Here is a 16,640-nt window from a genome sequence, read left to right on the forward strand (position 1 = left end):
AGAGCACTGCTTGGACCAAACCTGACAGGCACTGCTGCTCATGGGTGGCATCTTCTGATCTCCCTTCCCCACCCTCACTCTCTATAGCCTCTTCTCCAGGGACCCAAGTGGTCACTCCTCTGTCCGCTCATGATAAAGGCCAAAGTCTTGGGCCATCCACCCAGCTGTCCCTGTGGCACTTGTGCCCTATGTGCCACCAGCAGAGGGCTCTCCAGCAGTCACAGCTCAGAGACGTGGCCCTACCATGGTTTATACCCCACATGGTGGAGTGGGTTGTTCACAGCAAAGGGAGTAGCTAACTCCAGACACGATTCCCACTCTTGCTTGTAAAAATAATGCTGAGCTGATCTTCCCCATACACAAACCTCCGAATGACGGGTGATTTCTTTTGAAGAGAGGCAGGATGGGAACATCGCTGCACATTTCCTGAGTGATTTCCAGAGAGTAGGGTCCATGCCTGTCCCACATCCCCAGGGTTGGCAGACCCCATGACAGCAACCCTGGGCTTTAATTACTTTTTTGTTGTTTTGAGAGAGTCCTGCTCTGTCGCCCAGGCTGGAGTGCAGTGGTGCCATCTCGGCTCACTACAACCTCTGCCTCCCGGGTTCAAGCAATTCTCTGCCTCAGCCTCCCGAGTAGCTGGGATTAGAGGAACCCACCACCACGCCTGGCTACTTTTTTTGTATTTTTAGTAGACACGGGGTTTCACCAACTTGGCCAGGCTGGTCTTGAACTGCTGACCTCATGATCCACCCACCTCGGCCTCCCAAAGTGCTGGAATTACAGGCGTGAGCCACCGCGCCCGGCCGGCTTTACTTTTAACGTCTTTGATGTTGACAGAGAAAATGTCTTGTGTTTCCCTGATCACCTCTGGAGGTCATGCTGTCCTCATCTCTAAACAATTACAGTCTTACTTCATTAACCATTCACACCGGTTCTCAGCTTCTTGGTCCCAGCATTTACCAAAAGCCTTTGTGTAGGAGCTGTTTAATTCTAAGTGTGAAATGTCTGGATCTCTTCTGGGTTTTATGTGCTACAAACCCCTTTCCTGTACGTTTTTTGCATTTAATTTGGAAACTGAAAAAATCTGAAAAGTCTGTGTGGCTAAGTCCAAAGACACTCTGGTCCTCACTGCCCGGTTTTTCTCCAGAGATCTGCACAGCTTCTAGGTTTCTTCTTTTTATTTATTTGAGATGGAGTCTCACTCTGTTGCCCAGTGGCACAATCTCGGCTCACCGCAACCCCTGCCTCCTGGGTTCAAGTGATTCTCCTGCCTCAGACTCCTGAGTAGCTGGGATTACAGGCATGTGCCACCGTGCCTGGCTAATTTTTGCATTTTCAGTACAGATGGGGTTTCACCATGTTGGCCAGATGGATCTCGAACTCCTGGCCTCAAGTGATCCACCCATCTCGGCCTCCCAAAGTGCTGGGATTACAGGCGTGAGCCACTGCGCTGGGCCCTGTGATTTTTTTTTAACCTCAATCCACCTGCACTTTACTGTGATGGGAGCCAGTAGCCTGGATTCCTACCCACCTCACCCCTCCTTCCTGGGCTGATAATTAACCAATCACCTCCTCAGGATTTACTGAAGCATCCCTTTCCTCCTCTACACGAAGTGCTCAGCCCTGGGCCACCTCTGACCCAGCAGTTCTGTTCCACTGAGTGGGCTTCCCTGCCGCCCCCAGCACCATCCTTCACGGAGGAGGCAGCCCCTCCTCACCTCCTTCTTCAGAACCTCGCTGGCTCTCTTCCTTTGGCTCCCCCACTGAACGCTTCCTTCTCAAAGTCCAAGGGCAGTGCTTTCAAGGGCACACAAAGACCTGGGTGGGGAGCCCAGTCCCCAGCGACGGATGCCCACTCTTTCATCCTCAGTTCACCAACAAAGAGGACGGAAAAGTCTCTCTTCTCCTGGGTGCTTGTTCCCATTTAAGTCTTACTGATTCACACAAAACCAAGTGCTCTCCTCCTGAAATGCCCATTTTAAGTGACAGCAGAGGTGATCTGAGTGATCCTGCAATAAACATGAAGTGAGCACTACATGGAGCGGCTCTGAGGTCTGGGCAGAGAACGTTACGAGCAGGTGGCGAGATCAGAGCCCGGGCACAGCTAGGCGGGAATCGGACAGGGTGAACTGCAGGGCAGCCGCCCTCCCTGAGCAATCAGGTTGCAGGCTTTTGGGTCACTCTCGCCTTGGCCTCTGTGTTTGTGAAACCGGCTCGTTCACGTGCCCAGGAGGGCTGCACCTCCAAAGCAGAGCAGGGCTGTGCTGGGTCCACCTGCCACCCGTTCCTCCAGTGTCTGCAGGAAGGAAAGGAAAAGCTTTTGCTCACTGGTGGTGGTGGGGAGGGGGAGGGCCACTTATGGTCTGCACCTGCCATTGGCAGAATGGACTCTTCTCCTAAAAGCTGCACAGTGAGAGGCCACACTCTGTGCTGCCTGGAGCCCTGGCCCATGTCACTGGGTGGGTGGGGTTCACTCTGGGCTAATCCGTCATGCAGAATGACAGAAGAGACAGATATAGAGGAGGCCATGTGGAGACGGAAGCAGAGGTGACTGGTTCCTCTGCGAGCCCAGGAACAAGGCTGCCCGCGGCTACCAGTGGCTGCGGGGGAAGGAGGGCGCAGCCCTGCGGCACTGTAATGGGTAATACTAGGCGCCAACTTGACTGGATTGAAGGATGCTTAGAGAACTGGTGAAGTATTGCTTCTGGGTGTGTCTATGAGTGTGCTGCCCAGAGACTGGCATTTAAGTCAGTGGACTGGGAGGGCAAGACCCACCCTCAATGTGGGTGGGCAGCGTCCAATCAGCTGCCAGTGCGGCTGGGGCGAAGCAGGCGGAAGCAGGTGGGAGAAGCAGTTTTCCTGGGTCTTCTGGCTTTCATCTTTCTCCCATGCTGGATGCTTCCTGCCATTCGTCCTACCTGGGACATCAGATTCCAGGTTCTTCGGCCTTTAGACTCTGGGACTTATCAGTGGTTTGCCAGGGGCTCTGGAGTCTCTGGCCACAGGCTGAAGGCTGCACTGTCAGCTTCCCTGCTTTTGAGGCTTTTGGACTCCGACTGAGCCACTACTGGCTTCTTTCTTCCCCAGCCTGCAGCCGGCCTATTGTAAGACTTTGCCTTGTGAGCCCGAGGGCCAATTCTCCCTAATCAACTCCCTTTCATGTGCATGCATCCTATTGGTACCATCCCTCTGGAGAACCCTGACTCATAAAGACACCTTCGTTTTGGACTTCCAGCCCCAGATTGCGGGAGAGCAAGTTTCTATTGTTTAAGCTGCCAGTTAGTGGTGCTGTGTTCTGCAGCCCCAGAAGACTCACACCGTGTGTCCTCAGAGAAGGCAGCCAGGGTGGGCTGGGGTGCAGATGGGGTCTCTGTGCTGCAACGCTCCCTGGCACCATACTCCACAGATACCCCCAATGTGGCCACCTCCAGCCACACTCTCCTGGGTCCCAGCCTGGGCCAAACTGCCTGTTTACCCACACCTACCTGCCCTAAGCACACAGCCGCCTAGGTTCCCCATGTCCTGGTGTCCCCAACCTCGTCCTCAGGGCCTCCCAGACACTGGCTGGACTCTCCCGTGCCTGCCACATCCTCAGTGCTCCTGGCATCTCCTCTGCACTGACCTCCCAGGCAGTATGATCAGATGCCTCCTCCTCCAGGAAGTCCTCTGGGCTCTCCAGGCAATGTCCAGGTCTTCTTAGTGCTGACCTGCTCATCTCCTGGAGCCTAGTTCCCTCTATACCCCTCTTTAGTCACTCAGGAGCTTGTCCTGCATCCCCACCTGTGTTAGCTCCAAGAGGAATGGGAGTCCAGACTCACTCTGGCCACATGACAGGGACCAAGCACACGCAGGGGCGGGAGGAGTGGCTCACATGAACAGAACTTCCTGCTGGTCTAGAGGGCAGACCATGGGAGCAGAAGGAGAGGCAGGTGACTTGAGGCCGCTCCAGGAGACAGAGGGGCCGTACACCCAGCGGAGGTTGACACGTGAGGCCACGTGGCAGGTGAGTGTGGAACGCAAAGGTAGCCCCAGGGCCACCGCTCCTGTGAGGGGCTGTCAGGGGCTCTGTGTGGAGTCCTGCAGTAGGGACAGGCCCTGTATGCTTCCACGCACCCCCAAGACACTCCCTGTGTGGGACCAACTCCAGGGCCACCAAGGCACCCCCAGACACTTCCCCTTCCACTGTGAAACAGAACAATTACAAAAGCATCTGAATCACCCATTTCATAGGAACTAGAAAAGCATCATAAAGAGAAACAAGGGAAATAAGCTAAGTGTCCTCTGGAAAGGGCCCCCGTGGGTGGCCGCTGGAAAGACAGGATGGGGCTAAAGGAGCTTCCGGGGTTCACGGAGACTCTTAGCTACTAGGAAACACTGTGTGCAGCTAAAAACACACACCCTGGTGCTACATGTGGATGGAATGCGGCCGCCCCACTCTGGATGCAGGCAGGCTGGGGCCTGAGGCCAGCGAGCCCTGAGCCCTGATAAGAGTCACACAGCCAGGCAGACACAGACAGCATTCACTGGGCAGCCACCATGCACGGAAAGGCCCGGAGGGCACTTCCCGCCTCAGACAGCCCTAGTCAAAGCCTCATCCTGCACCAGAGAAAGCATTTCTGTAACCTTGCCCTCGGGCGCCAAAAAGAGCCCAGCCTGGGCTCAGCAGGACGTGCCTCCCCTCTTCTCTCTTTGCTTTTAAAAGTAACAAAAGGCCCCTTGAGGGACTAGTCCCGAGGGGGCCACTCACCCTGTTAAAGCGCTTGGCTTGGAAGAGGTGGCCGTTGGCACGGTACAGCTTCCTCCATCTTCTGGCTCCCCGGCGGTAGATAGATTCTGGAAAGGATATGAGAAAGGCGTAAAGAAACAGCGTGGTGGCCATGAGCCCACGCAGGGTGCAGCTGCGACAGGCCACTCCCGTCCAGGTGGTGTCGGCCGCAGCATCTTCCCAGGCAGGGAAGGCAGGGCTGGAATGACGGCCTCCCAGCCGCCTCTCTCTGCCCCTCTCCTCACATGATCCTCATGGTGTCACGGCCTCGGCGGCTGGAGACAGAGGCCCAGGTGAGGATGGAGCCAGGTGTCCTCGCAGGGCAGACAGGATCCACCACGGGATGGCCGCTTGCTGACAGTGGACCCGTGAAGTCACCCCAGGCCAACGCAGGCCGGGTCTGTTTGCCCCCTGCCTGTTTTCCTTTCCACCCCGCTCCTCCCCAGGCAGCCCTGTGAAAAACAGGCCTTTTTTTCCACACAGGGATAGTTCAAATGGGCCTCGATATTTACACATGACTGTCAGAGGAGGAAGAGTGGACGCCACACTGGAGCCGGGGCCAGGCTAAGATGCAGAGCGTCACTGACTTCACTTCAACAACTCGCCAGACGCAAGCGGCGCGAGGCCCCGGGCTCTCCAGTCGAGTTTCCTTTAACCTAATAAATCTCAGGGCAGGAGAGCCAAACCGACCGTGCACCCGTTTCCATTCGCAAGTTACCAAAAACATCATCTTTATAACATGCATTTGACAGTCCGGCCCATGCGGATTGTGCCTCTTATGAAAAATGCCGGCACCAAGCCTGTAACCAGACGGCTGGTCTTGTCCTTCCTCAACACCGTGTCTCACTTTGCTCCTCCAAAACTCTTTGAAACGGATGTGTGTGTAAACAGAATCTTCAGAAACGTAACATACAATGGGAAGCTTTGTGCTTTTATAAAATTCCATCATAAAAGCGACTTTCATGAACCAAATGAAAGTGCCACAAATATATTGAAGTGGAAATTGTAACGGAATGTTTTTAAAACAAGCAAATGACTAGCTCTGGCTGGAAACTGCTGAAATCAGGCCACACGGATGGTAAAACCTGCTCCTCTTCCTTTAAATGGAAGATTCAGTGTGAAACCAAGAAGTCAGGGGTCCTCCAGGAGTGCAGGTCAAACAGGCCTCACGGCAGCGGGCGGCTCAGCCCACCCAGCCCTCCCAGGATGCGGCCTGGGGTTTGACAGAGGCCTGGTGACACCAAAGGCCCCTCCGGCCACAGACGCGACTCCCAGCAAGCCCGAGGCCAGGCTGGGGTCGTGCAGCCTGTGCCCTCTCCGCACTCCACCCACCTGGGCGCCAGGCCTGGGCTCCACAAGAGGCGCAGACCCCCAGGGGCGGCCACACTTTCGGCCCCTGTGCCCCTCAGCCCTGAGGAGGTCGGGTGAGTCCCCATGTGGCTCTGTCCACGACGACAGGGTGCATCCTGCCCTAACCAGCCTACGGCAGGTCCTGGCTCCAGGAGTCCGCAGGCCTGACTTGTCCCCTCGGGGGATGCTCTGCCTGCCCAACAACCCTCTCTGAAGAGAGAGAGAAAGAGAAGGGTGTGAAGCGGCGGAGACGGAGGCACGGTGGCCCACAGAGGCAGTGGCGCACAGCTGAGGAGCCGAGTCGAGGGACAGACGCACAGCCGGGGGCGGAGCCGAGGGACGGACGCACAGCCGGGGGCGGAGCCGAGGCATGAGCGCATAGCCGGGGGCGGAGTCAAAAAAAATGGAGGCAAAGTGAGGGGCGGAGCCAAGGGATGGATGCATAGCTGGGGGGGCGGAACCAAGGGGTGGGCGCACAGCTGGAAGGCGGGGTTGAAGGACGGACGCACAGCTCGGGGTAGAGCTGAGGGAAGCACGCACAGCTGAGGGGGCGGAGCCGAGGGACGGACGTGCAGCTGCGGGCGGAGCCGAAGGGCGGTCGCACAGCTGGGGGGCGGAGCCGAGGGACGGCCGCGCAGCTGGGGGGCGGAGCCGAGGGACTGACGCACAGCTGGGGGTCGAAGCTGGCTGGAGAGCGGACACACAGGACCCACCCCCAGTGCGCCTGGGAAACCCTGAAAATGCGCCAACTGGACACCCTTCGAGTTCAATCAGTAAAGAGAATGACGTCCTAGCAGACTCCAGGGCTCATCAGGGAGCCTCCAGCAGGGTGAACAAACTCTCCCACAGGACACAGCACACAGCCCGGCGTCCCCACTCCCCGCCGGGACGAACTGAAGTGTCCCCTAAATTCACGTGGGGAGCCCTAACCCCCAATGTGGCTGTATTTGGAGATGGGGCCCCCACGCCTCCAGAACTTGAGAAAGTAAGTTTCTGTCGTGTATAAGTCACCCTGTCTGTGGGGTTATGTCACAGCGGTCCAGGCGGGGACTGACCCCGCTTCCCACCACACACACACTAGGTCCCTCGGAGACTAAGGATGGAAACGTGGGCAGCAAAGCGGCAAAACATTTTAGAAGGAATTACAGAAGATCTTAATCACCCTGAGTCACCTGCACACATGAGAGACAAAGGGCCCGTGGCTAGGGATGCTGGACTGAAAAATCCATGAGGAAAAAGCAGTCAAAATAGGAACAGAAGCCCAGAGCAGGCGTCTCGCCCGAGAGAGACACAAGCATCTCAGCCCCGAGAACCATCGAAGCAACCCGCAAGGCCACCCAGGCGTCTCCTACACTGTGGAGTCGGTACAAATCAATCCCCCGCAGCCCCAAACACCTTCGAGGCCCAGGAGTGCCCCGGGGAAATGGCTTATTCTCTGGGAGAGCCTCGCAGCTCAGAAACGAGGACCATTTGCTCCCCCTAGGGCCCAGCAGCCCCACTGCTGCTCCGTCAAAGCTCAGAAACGCTCGCTCCCGGGTTCGGGAGCATTCAAGAATGTCTGATGACCTCAAGGTCTGTGGACACAAGAATGCATAAATAAACCGATGTGTGGGTGTCCAACGGAAGACAGAGCCAGTGCGAAGCCCACCTCAGCCATGTGCAGTGGCCCAGAGGTGTCTTAGAAACACCAAAAAATCAAACCCTAGGGTGACAGAAACATGGTGCCATTGCTATAGAACCAAACAAGTAAGTCAAAAAACAAAACAAAACAAAAAACCCAATACTGGGCATGGTGGCTCACGCCTGTAATCCCAGCACTTTGGGAGGCCCAGGCAGGCAGATCACAAGGTCAGGAGATCGGGACCATCCTGGCTAACACAGTGAAATCCCGTCTCTACTAAAAATACAAAAAATTAGTTGGGTGTGGTGGCGGGCGCCTGTAGTCTCAGCTACTTGGGAGGCTGAGGCAGGAGAATGGCGGGAACCTGGGAGGCGGAGCTTGCAGTGAGCCGAGATCATGCCACTGCATTCCAGCCTGGGCGACAGAGCGAGACTTTCTCAAAAACAAAAACAACATCTTGTTTTAGAATACACAGTCATGTGACAAAAATGTTCCAGTAAGCAAATAACCAATCCAATTTCAGGCCAGCAGCAGTAACCAATCCAATTTCAGGCTGGCAGCGGTGGGGGACAGCCTGCAGCTGGGTGGGGCTTAAGTCCTGCCCCTGGCTGGCTGCCGGGGGCAGTGTCCATCGATTACCACACTTTATATTTCGGAGTCCTGCGCTCCTAGCCTGTGTCAAATGGTATGTTGAATAACAATGGAACTAAATGACCTGGGGGCACAGGGACAGAGAGGATAATTTCAAGCATTTCCCTCAGACCTGCCTCCTTCAAATATCCCATCTCACTTTTTAAACTTTAAGGGTTGGTTTTGAACTTTTATTAGGGAAGGGAGTTGCCCCAGCCTGTGTTGCCCAGGCTGGTCTCCAACGCCTGACCTCAGGCGATATGCCCACCTTGGTCTCCCAAAGTGCTGAGATTACAGGTGTGAGCCACTGTGCCCGGCCTTCAAATCAGATTTTTAAAAAGGAACAAAGAGCTCTGAGCCTGCAAAGAAACTCCCAGGTGAGAAGCCATTGGCATCCCTGCCTGCTCATGGGTGCCGCCTGGAGCTCAGCTTGAGGCAGGACACAGGTGGCAGCCGGCAGTCAGCTCCAGGCGCCACAGGAACAAATTTGCAAATACCAAAGGAAAATGAGTGAGAGGCGGGGATTCAAGTGACCCAAAGACCACAGAGGCGAGGCCACGCCCCACTCCACTGCAGTCCAGCTGGAAAGTCCGAGCCCATGATGGTGGCCCTCTACTGGGAAGGCCAAGTGTGCTGGCACTGCCTGCGGGAGGGTCGAACTGTGTCAGGCAGGAGTACTGCTGTGTGTGGAGACCGAGCGTCTCAGGCGGGAGTACTGCTGTGTGGAGACCGAGTGTGGCTTAAGGGGATATGCGCGGATGCCAAGTGCCAAGGCAGGGCCTGCGATGGTTCACTGTATGTGTCCATGTGGCTGGGCCATGGTGCCCAGACAGCTGGTCAAATGTTATCCTGGATGTTTCCATGAAGGTGGGTATGGATGAGATAAACATTTAAATCAGCTGACTTTGAGGAAAGCGGACTGCCCACCACAATGCAGGTGGGCCTCACCCAAGCAGAAAAAGGCCTCCACAGAACAAAGGCTGAGCTCCCTGAGCAGCAGTGCTGTGGCCGTGGCTCCTCCTAGGTCTCCAGCCTGCTAGGCCCCCTGCAGATTTTGGGCTTCATGAGTCTCTATGAACAAGCCAGTTCCTTACAATAGATCTTTCTATACATACACCCTATTGGTTTGGTCTCTCTGGAAAACCCTGGCACAGGGTCTCCGAGGTGGGAGTTCTGGGCAGGCATCGTGTTTCCCATTTTCCTCGCCCTCCCAGCACCCCATGAGGAGTCCCACGGGAAGGCACGCCAGGAGCCCCTGGCCCTGGGGACCCTGGTTGGGCAGGACACCCAATACCCCCAGCACCTGGGTCCTGCCTCAGTGAAATGGGGGAAGCCCCATGGGGTCTATGCCAGTCCCCAGCTGGAAAGCAGGGACCAGGTGAGTTATAAGGGATAACAGGGACAGCAGGGCAGCCTGTACTTAACATATACACCTTGGCCAGGCGTGGCAGCTCATGCTTGTAATCCCACTACCTCGGTAGGTCGAGGCAGGTGGATCACTTGAGCCCAGGAATTTGAATCCAGCCTGGGCAACATGGTGAGACACCGTCTCTATAAAAAAAAAAATACAAAAAAATGAGCCGAGTGTGGTGGCGTGCACCTGTAGTCCCAGCTACTCAGGAGGCTGAGGTGGGAGGATCACCTGAACCTGGCAGGTGGAGGCTGCACTGAGCTATCACACCACTGTATTCCAGCCGGGGCAACAGAGCCAGACCCTGTCTCAAAAACAAAACAAAACAAACAAACAAAAAAAACCACCCTTTTTATTTGGGGGTAATTTCAGATTCACAGGGAAACTGCAAAGGCTGTGGAGAACCTGGTAACCAGAAGCCCCCCTGCGGTCAAGGCCCTGCCTGGCCCCTACTCGCCTATGGAGGCTGAGAGGAAGCCTGGTGCTACCCAGAACCTCAACTCCAGCTGTAGGCAGGACCGCCCTCAACTGTCTTTTTAATAGACTATTTTTAAGAACAGCTTTAAATTGGAGAGTTCCCAGAGACCCCGCCTGCCCGGCTCCCCACAGCTCTCATCTTCCACCCGCCTGCTACACTGTTACAATTAATGAGCCAGGATCCATGGCTACCTTAAGCGATATTCAGACCTTTCCTCGGTTTTCACCCACTGTCCGTGTCCGCCCCAGTGTCCTGTCCTGGAGCCCACGTGTCACTGTCCTGCCTCGTCCAGGTGCCCACGTGTCGCCGTCCTGCCTCGTGGGCCCTGCTGCACCGTGACTTTCTCAGACTTTCTGACCGTGCTTTCTGACCGTGACAGTTCTGAGTGCAGGCTGGGTGTCTACAGGATGCCCCTCCGTTGGGACTGGCCTGATATTTTTCTCAAGGTGAAACTGCACTTAGGGCCTCCTTAGCTTCTGAATCAAAGGAGCACCTTCCTTGAAAAATCCACATTCCCACCTTTTTGGGGGATTCTGCAACTGCCAAAACAAACGAAAGCAACCACGAAAAGCCCCCAAACCTTCGAACTTCAGGCAATTGACTAGAAGGTTCCCTCAGTGCAAGGGGCCTTGGACATGCGGGCCGGCAGCCACTCTGCCTTTCTGGGCCCGCAAGCGGGGATGTTGGGGGGACCTGGCGGTCCCCACCCCTCAAAAGTCACAGTCGAATTTTCAGTGTTTGGATTTCTGCTTGGAAAGCGACGGGCCTATTTCTGACCTAATCGACAGAAGGGAGCCCTTCTGGGGAGTGCGCTCTGGCAACGGCCCCCGGCCCCCAGATACTACCGGTGAGGAGGCTGTGGGCCTGGCACCGCGAGTCCCCCGGCCATCTCTGTGTCAAAGGGTCTCAAAGTCAAGCCCAGGTTAGCAGGAGGTCCTTCCGGGGGTATGTCTGGACACAGCCTGGGGTCTCCCGCAGTGGATGGCGCACAGTGGACGGCGCAGTCACGTGGGTCAGGCTTTGGGGTCAGAGCTGGCTTGATGTCACGTGCCCATCAGGGACCCGTCCTGCCACCTCCGTGGGTGCCAGGCTCTGCTGAAGCAAGCAGGGAACAAAATTGTGGGGATCACAGGGGCCGCTCCTCCTCTTTCAGCCTTAACTCTGACAACCTCGAGGAGCTCTGTGCGTGTCTTTGAGATTCTATAATTAGGACGGCCACAGGAATTCTAAGGAGCTCAGTTTCCATGGCAATCTCGCGCCTTGAGCACTCTGACAAGACGTAGAAAACACGTTTTAAAACACTAAACTCGGAGCAGCAGGCTGGGACAGGCGACAGCCCTGGGGTATGGGGGCGGTGAGGGAGGGGCTGAGTCCCCGGCAGCAGGTCAGGGGGCACTTGAGGCCTCCCCTGTTCACTGGACATGGCCCCGCTACACGGGGTGACCAGCACAGCCCAAAGCAGTGCCACAGGACAGCTCTGCGGGGCCCGGATGGGTGTAAGGCAGTGGTCAAGCCACATGCAGATAGCCAGGTGCCTTCTACGGTGGCCCAGGTCAGTGACCAGGAGGACAAGGAGACAGTGAGGTGCCCTTGGGCCCAGAGGTTCCCAGAAGCCGGGGTGCAGCTGTCACTTAGGGTGCAGGTAAAATGGGCGCTGCCACCTCTAGACTCACTCTGGAGCTTCTTCCCTGGGCAGCGATTTCCACTAGATTCTGAGCTCCAGGAGCCTGGGGCCACCTGGCTTCCTCTCCAGGCTTCCCCAGCACACTGTTAGCTGCCAGCATGTCCTAGGCAAATAGAGACACAAGAACAGCAATAACCGCAAATTCGCGTCCAGAGCTAAGGTGTCCCAGGACTGCCCGTGGCCCAGACACTGGAGTTTGGGGTTTGGGGTGGGACTCCCCACCTTGCCTGACTCAGCCTGATTGGCCACTGGTCCACAAACTGACCTGCACCCTCTATAGTGGGCACTGGGCCACCCCGGCCAGGGGCTGCCAGGGACAATGGAGAACAAGAACGCAGAGTCCTAAAAAGCCACCGAGAGCCACAGGAGACGCCGTTCGCCTGTTTGCCTGGTGTGGAGCCCCTGAGCCTCGGCTACACCTGCACCAGAGCTCCCACTGCATTTCAGGCCAGAACGCTCCCAGCAGAGCTGCCTGAACAGAAGTCCTCCGTTCCTTCTGTGCTGGATAGTGCCAGCCATGCGGGCACCCCTCCAGAGGCTGAGGGCAGTGGAAGGCGGGACGTGGGGCGGGATGGGCCCAGCCAGGACCAGAGGATGAGAAGGCACAGGGAGGGGCGTCTGAGGATCTGGGGTGGCCGCGGGGCAGGGGCAGCGGTGGGGGGCAGTGGAGGTGCAGCCCCTCCATCTGAGGGACCTGCCCGGATCGCAAGCCTGCAACTCAAACTTCCCGTTTCTAACCACAGATCTATTTCCCAGCTGAAAATGTGATAGAAAACATGCTATGTTTTAAAGGTGACTGAAGAATAACACTAAAGTCACAGAAGACGACTTGGAAAAGGTTTTGGGCACCACTGTGGCGGGAAGCAGATGGTTGCCCAGGGCACAGGGTCTGTTTTGGGGACTGGCAGCCACAGCCCAGGCTCCCACTGAGGCAACCACCTCCCCCTTCCCCACAGCTATTCAGTGCAACCACACGGCACAGAAGAGCTCGAGAGACAGAAGACGCATAGCTGAGGCGCGAGTCGGGCGAACGGGGAGCCAAGCTCTGCCGACTTCCATCCTCTCACGTCCAGGCACGTGGGACACACGGATCCCCAGGAACAGGCAGAGCCCGGCTCTGTGGGCACTGGGGCCACACGGCGCAGCACAATGGGTATCACAGTGTCAGTGATACAAAGGGACAGGCAGGTGGATAAGGGACCCAGGAGGGATGGGCGGCCGTGTCCCTGCCACAATGCAGTGGCACGGGGACTGCTCAGGTGTCCGCGGCCCTCGGGAAGGTGGCCCCGGGTGAGGGGCAAGTGGCGAGCCTGGGCCAGTCTCACAGTCCAAGCCTCAGGTCCCCTTGTGGTGGAGCTGGGCAATGCCATTCCCCAACCACAGGCTGTGGCCACTGCATCCAGCTGCCCTCATGGGTGGCTCTGATGCCCCGAGACCTTGGGCTTGTTCATCTGGGGTCTAGGCCAATCAGACGAGGGCATTTCCCAGTGACATCATGGGCCCAGGGCAGTCATGTGACTGAGACACGCAATCAGGCTGGAGGGGGGTGGGCATGGCAGGGTCGGCGGGGCAGGGTCCCCAGCCCAGGGCGGCTGGGGGGAGACAGGGAATGAGTTGGATTACCCACCAGCAGCACCCACCTCTGGACACGTGATGGGGGACCTGCCCATCACCTGCAGACAAACAACCTGTGGACAGCACCTGCCCCAACCACGACCCCAGCCGGGCAGCCCCTGCAGACCAGCCCTCCGAGGCCACCAACGCTGGCAGACTTTGGTTTTTGAGCTGAAAATTTAAAAAGTCTATAAAACAGAGCCTTGTTCACTGAAGAAAAGTTTCCCATTGAGGAAGCTGACAGGCCTTGGCATCCGGGTCTCTGGTGCCTGGTGCAGGCGGGGGCAGGAGACACGACGGGAACACACTAGGTGGGGGTGCTGGATGCTGTGCTGAGAAGCCCCCACAGGACCCCCAGGTGACGCTGCCCCAGGGCAGCCTTGGATAGAGCGATCGGGCGACAGCCTTCAGGACAGGGGCAACATCCTCGGGCCCTGGCATTCCCACCTGCGGGAATTCAGCTGCGACTCCCTCCCACAGTGGCCAATATGGACCCCCGGGACAGCAACAGTGCTCCACGGAAAGGAAGGGAAGTGCTGCATGTGGCAAGAGGCAGCTGGGCGGCTCCTTCCAGGGTGCAAATCCCCGCATGGATGGGAGGAGGCCGTGGCTCGGATGCATGGGCCCCCGAGGGACAGCCTCTGCAGCATGGACTGCTGGAGGGACCCTGAGCACATCTGATTGGGAAACCTGGCGCTGCCCTCCGCCCACACTCCAGCCTCCTTCGAATAATCGCACTCACCTGCCATAGAATGCGGATGGAAGGCGGGAGGCACCACAGGGTCTCAGTGTTTTCTTGGGTTCCCTGGGAGCGTGTCAGGGGCCACGGGGACCCACAGTCACTCCACATCTTGCAGCCAGCCCAGGGCCCCACGCCTCCCTCTTCAGGGGAGCAGGGGTGGGACAAGGGCCAAAGCCTCCAGTTCCCAAGAAGCCAGGCCCCCCAGGGTGTCCTCCGCCCCACCGTCCTCAAATGCTGCTGTCAGCAGCCGTTCAGCAAAGTGCCCCCGAGAGATGTTTGGGAAGGAATTACATTCCAACAGTTTGGCCTTACAATCAGTTCTAGTGAAAATATCCTAATTCGTTGTAATACAAAATCAAGATTTTATGAAATGACTGAGAGACTGACCAGTATTTTCATAGTTTCCATGGAAAGATGTACGCCAACTTCCAAGCAGTCAGTTGCAAATAAATTCATACCAAATACCGCTCCTTTCTATGTAAGAAATTTTTTTTTCTGGATTCACTAAAACAAACAAAACACATCAACACCAACAACAAGAAGCTGCTCCGAGTTCCTCACCACTGAGCTCCGTGTCCCCCACCCTCAAACAGACCCAAAGGCCCAGGCTGGAGGCAGAGATTGCCCAGCGCCCGGCACAGAGCCAGGCTGGCAAGGCCCCTGGGAGGATGTGCGGCTGAGTCAGAATAACTCAGAACCAGGAACTGAGCTGCGAGGGGACGCGGCGCTGAGGATGAGGCCAGGGATGCCACGCCAGGAGTCTAACCCTCCTCCCACGAACAATCGACGAAAGCTGGAAAATAAGCAAAAACCGCGCTGGAGGCATCTGAGACCAGACAAGTACGTCAGAAGAGAAGGTGCTGCCAGAGAGATGCACCACCCAAGCCCTGCACATGCACAGCATCTGCTGACCCTTCGGAGGCCACACAGAAAGCTGGGCCGGGCACCTCACTGGAGACAAAAACTGGGGTTCAGGGCCACCAGGACAATCAAGACCTATGGAACTGTCTCCGTCGGCTCAGCCACCACAGCAAAACACCACAGACTGGGCGGCTTAAGTGACAGGCATTGACTTTCTCATGTTTCCGAGGCTGGAGTCAGGATGACGACACCTGCAGGGCGGGGTCTCTCCTTGCTTGCTGGAGGCTGCATGCTCACCATGTTCTCACGCGGTGCAGAGAGCACAGGCGCAGCGCAACCTCTCGTGTCTCATCCTCTCATCCTATAAAGGGCACAAATCCCACCACAACGGTTCTACCCCGTGACTCTAACCACCGCCGCGACCCAAACTACCGCCGCGACCCAAACCACCGCCGCGACCCTCCCCACCGCCGCGACCCTCCCCACCGCCGCGCCTCTAACCACCGCCGCGACCCTCCCCACCGCCGCGACCCTCCCCACCGCCGCGACCCTCCCCACCGCCGCGACCCTCCCCACCGCCGCGCCTCTAACCACCGCCGCGCCTCTAACCACCGCCGCGACCCTCCCCACCGCCGCGACCCTCCCCACCGCCGCGCCTCTAACCACCGCCGCGCCCCTCCCCACCGCCGCGACCCTCCCCACCGCCGCGCCTCTAACCACCGCCGCGCCCCTCCCCACCGCCGCGACCCTCCCCACCGCCGCGACCCTCCCCACCGCCGCGACCCTCCCCACCGCCGCGACCCTCCCCACCGCCGCGCCTCTAACCACCGCCGCGACCCTCCCCACCGCCGCGACCCTCCCCACCGCCGCGACCCTCCCCACCGCCGCGACCCTCCCCACCGCCGCGCCTCTAACCACCGCCGCGCCTCTAACCACCGCCGCGACCCTCCCCACCGCCGCGACCCTCCCCACCGCCGCGCCTCTAACCACCGCCGCGACCCTCCCCACCGCCGCGACCCTCCCCACCGCCGCACCTCTAACCACCGCCGCGCCTCTAACCACCGCCGCGACCCTCCCCACTGCCGCGACCCTCCCCACCGCCGCGCCTCTAACCACCGCCGCGCCCCTCCCCACCGCCGCGACCCTCCCCACCGCCGCGACCCTCCCCACCGCCGCGACCCTCCCCACCGCCGCGCCTCTAACCACCGCCGCGACCCTCCCCACCGCCGCGACCCTCCCCACCGCCGCGACCCTCCCCACCGCCGCGACCCTCCCCACCGCCGCGACCCTCCCCACCGCCGCGCCTCTAACCACCGCCGCGACCCTCCCCACCGCCGCGACCCTCCCCACCGCCGCGACCCTCCCCACCGCCGCGACCCTCCCCACCGCCGCGCCTCTAACCACCGCCGCGCCTCTAACCACCGCCGCGACCCTCCCCACCGCCGCGCCCCTCCCCACCGCCGCGCCCCTAACCACCGCCG

At 58.3% G+C, this 16,640-nt stretch overlaps 1 protein-coding gene across 9 annotated transcripts in view; it reads right to left on the reverse strand.

Annotated features, from left to right (window-relative positions):
• The window catches only part of PRKCZ (protein kinase C zeta), a 136,379-nt gene that overhangs the window by 46,697 nt on the left and 73,042 nt on the right, over nt 1-16,640 (reverse strand). For 7 of the 9 annotated variants that reach the window (XM_054444169.2, XM_054444222.2, XM_054444177.2 and 4 more), the window contains one exon: nt 4,751-4,836. In XM_054444169.2, the coding sequence (XP_054300144.1) occupies nt 4,751-4,836 (86 nt within the window). Of the gene's footprint in view, nt 1-4,750; nt 4,837-5,013; nt 5,033-6,100; nt 6,120-16,640 lie in introns of those variants that run through there. The other 2 variants (XM_054444229.2, XM_063660432.1) reach the window with 2 other exon arrangements.

The sequence above is a fragment of the Pongo pygmaeus genome, chromosome 1 (assembly GCF_028885625.2).
Source record: "Pongo pygmaeus isolate AG05252 chromosome 1, NHGRI_mPonPyg2-v2.0_pri, whole genome shotgun sequence".
In the NCBI taxonomy this organism is placed as follows: domain Eukaryota; kingdom Metazoa; phylum Chordata; class Mammalia; order Primates; family Hominidae; genus Pongo; species Pongo pygmaeus.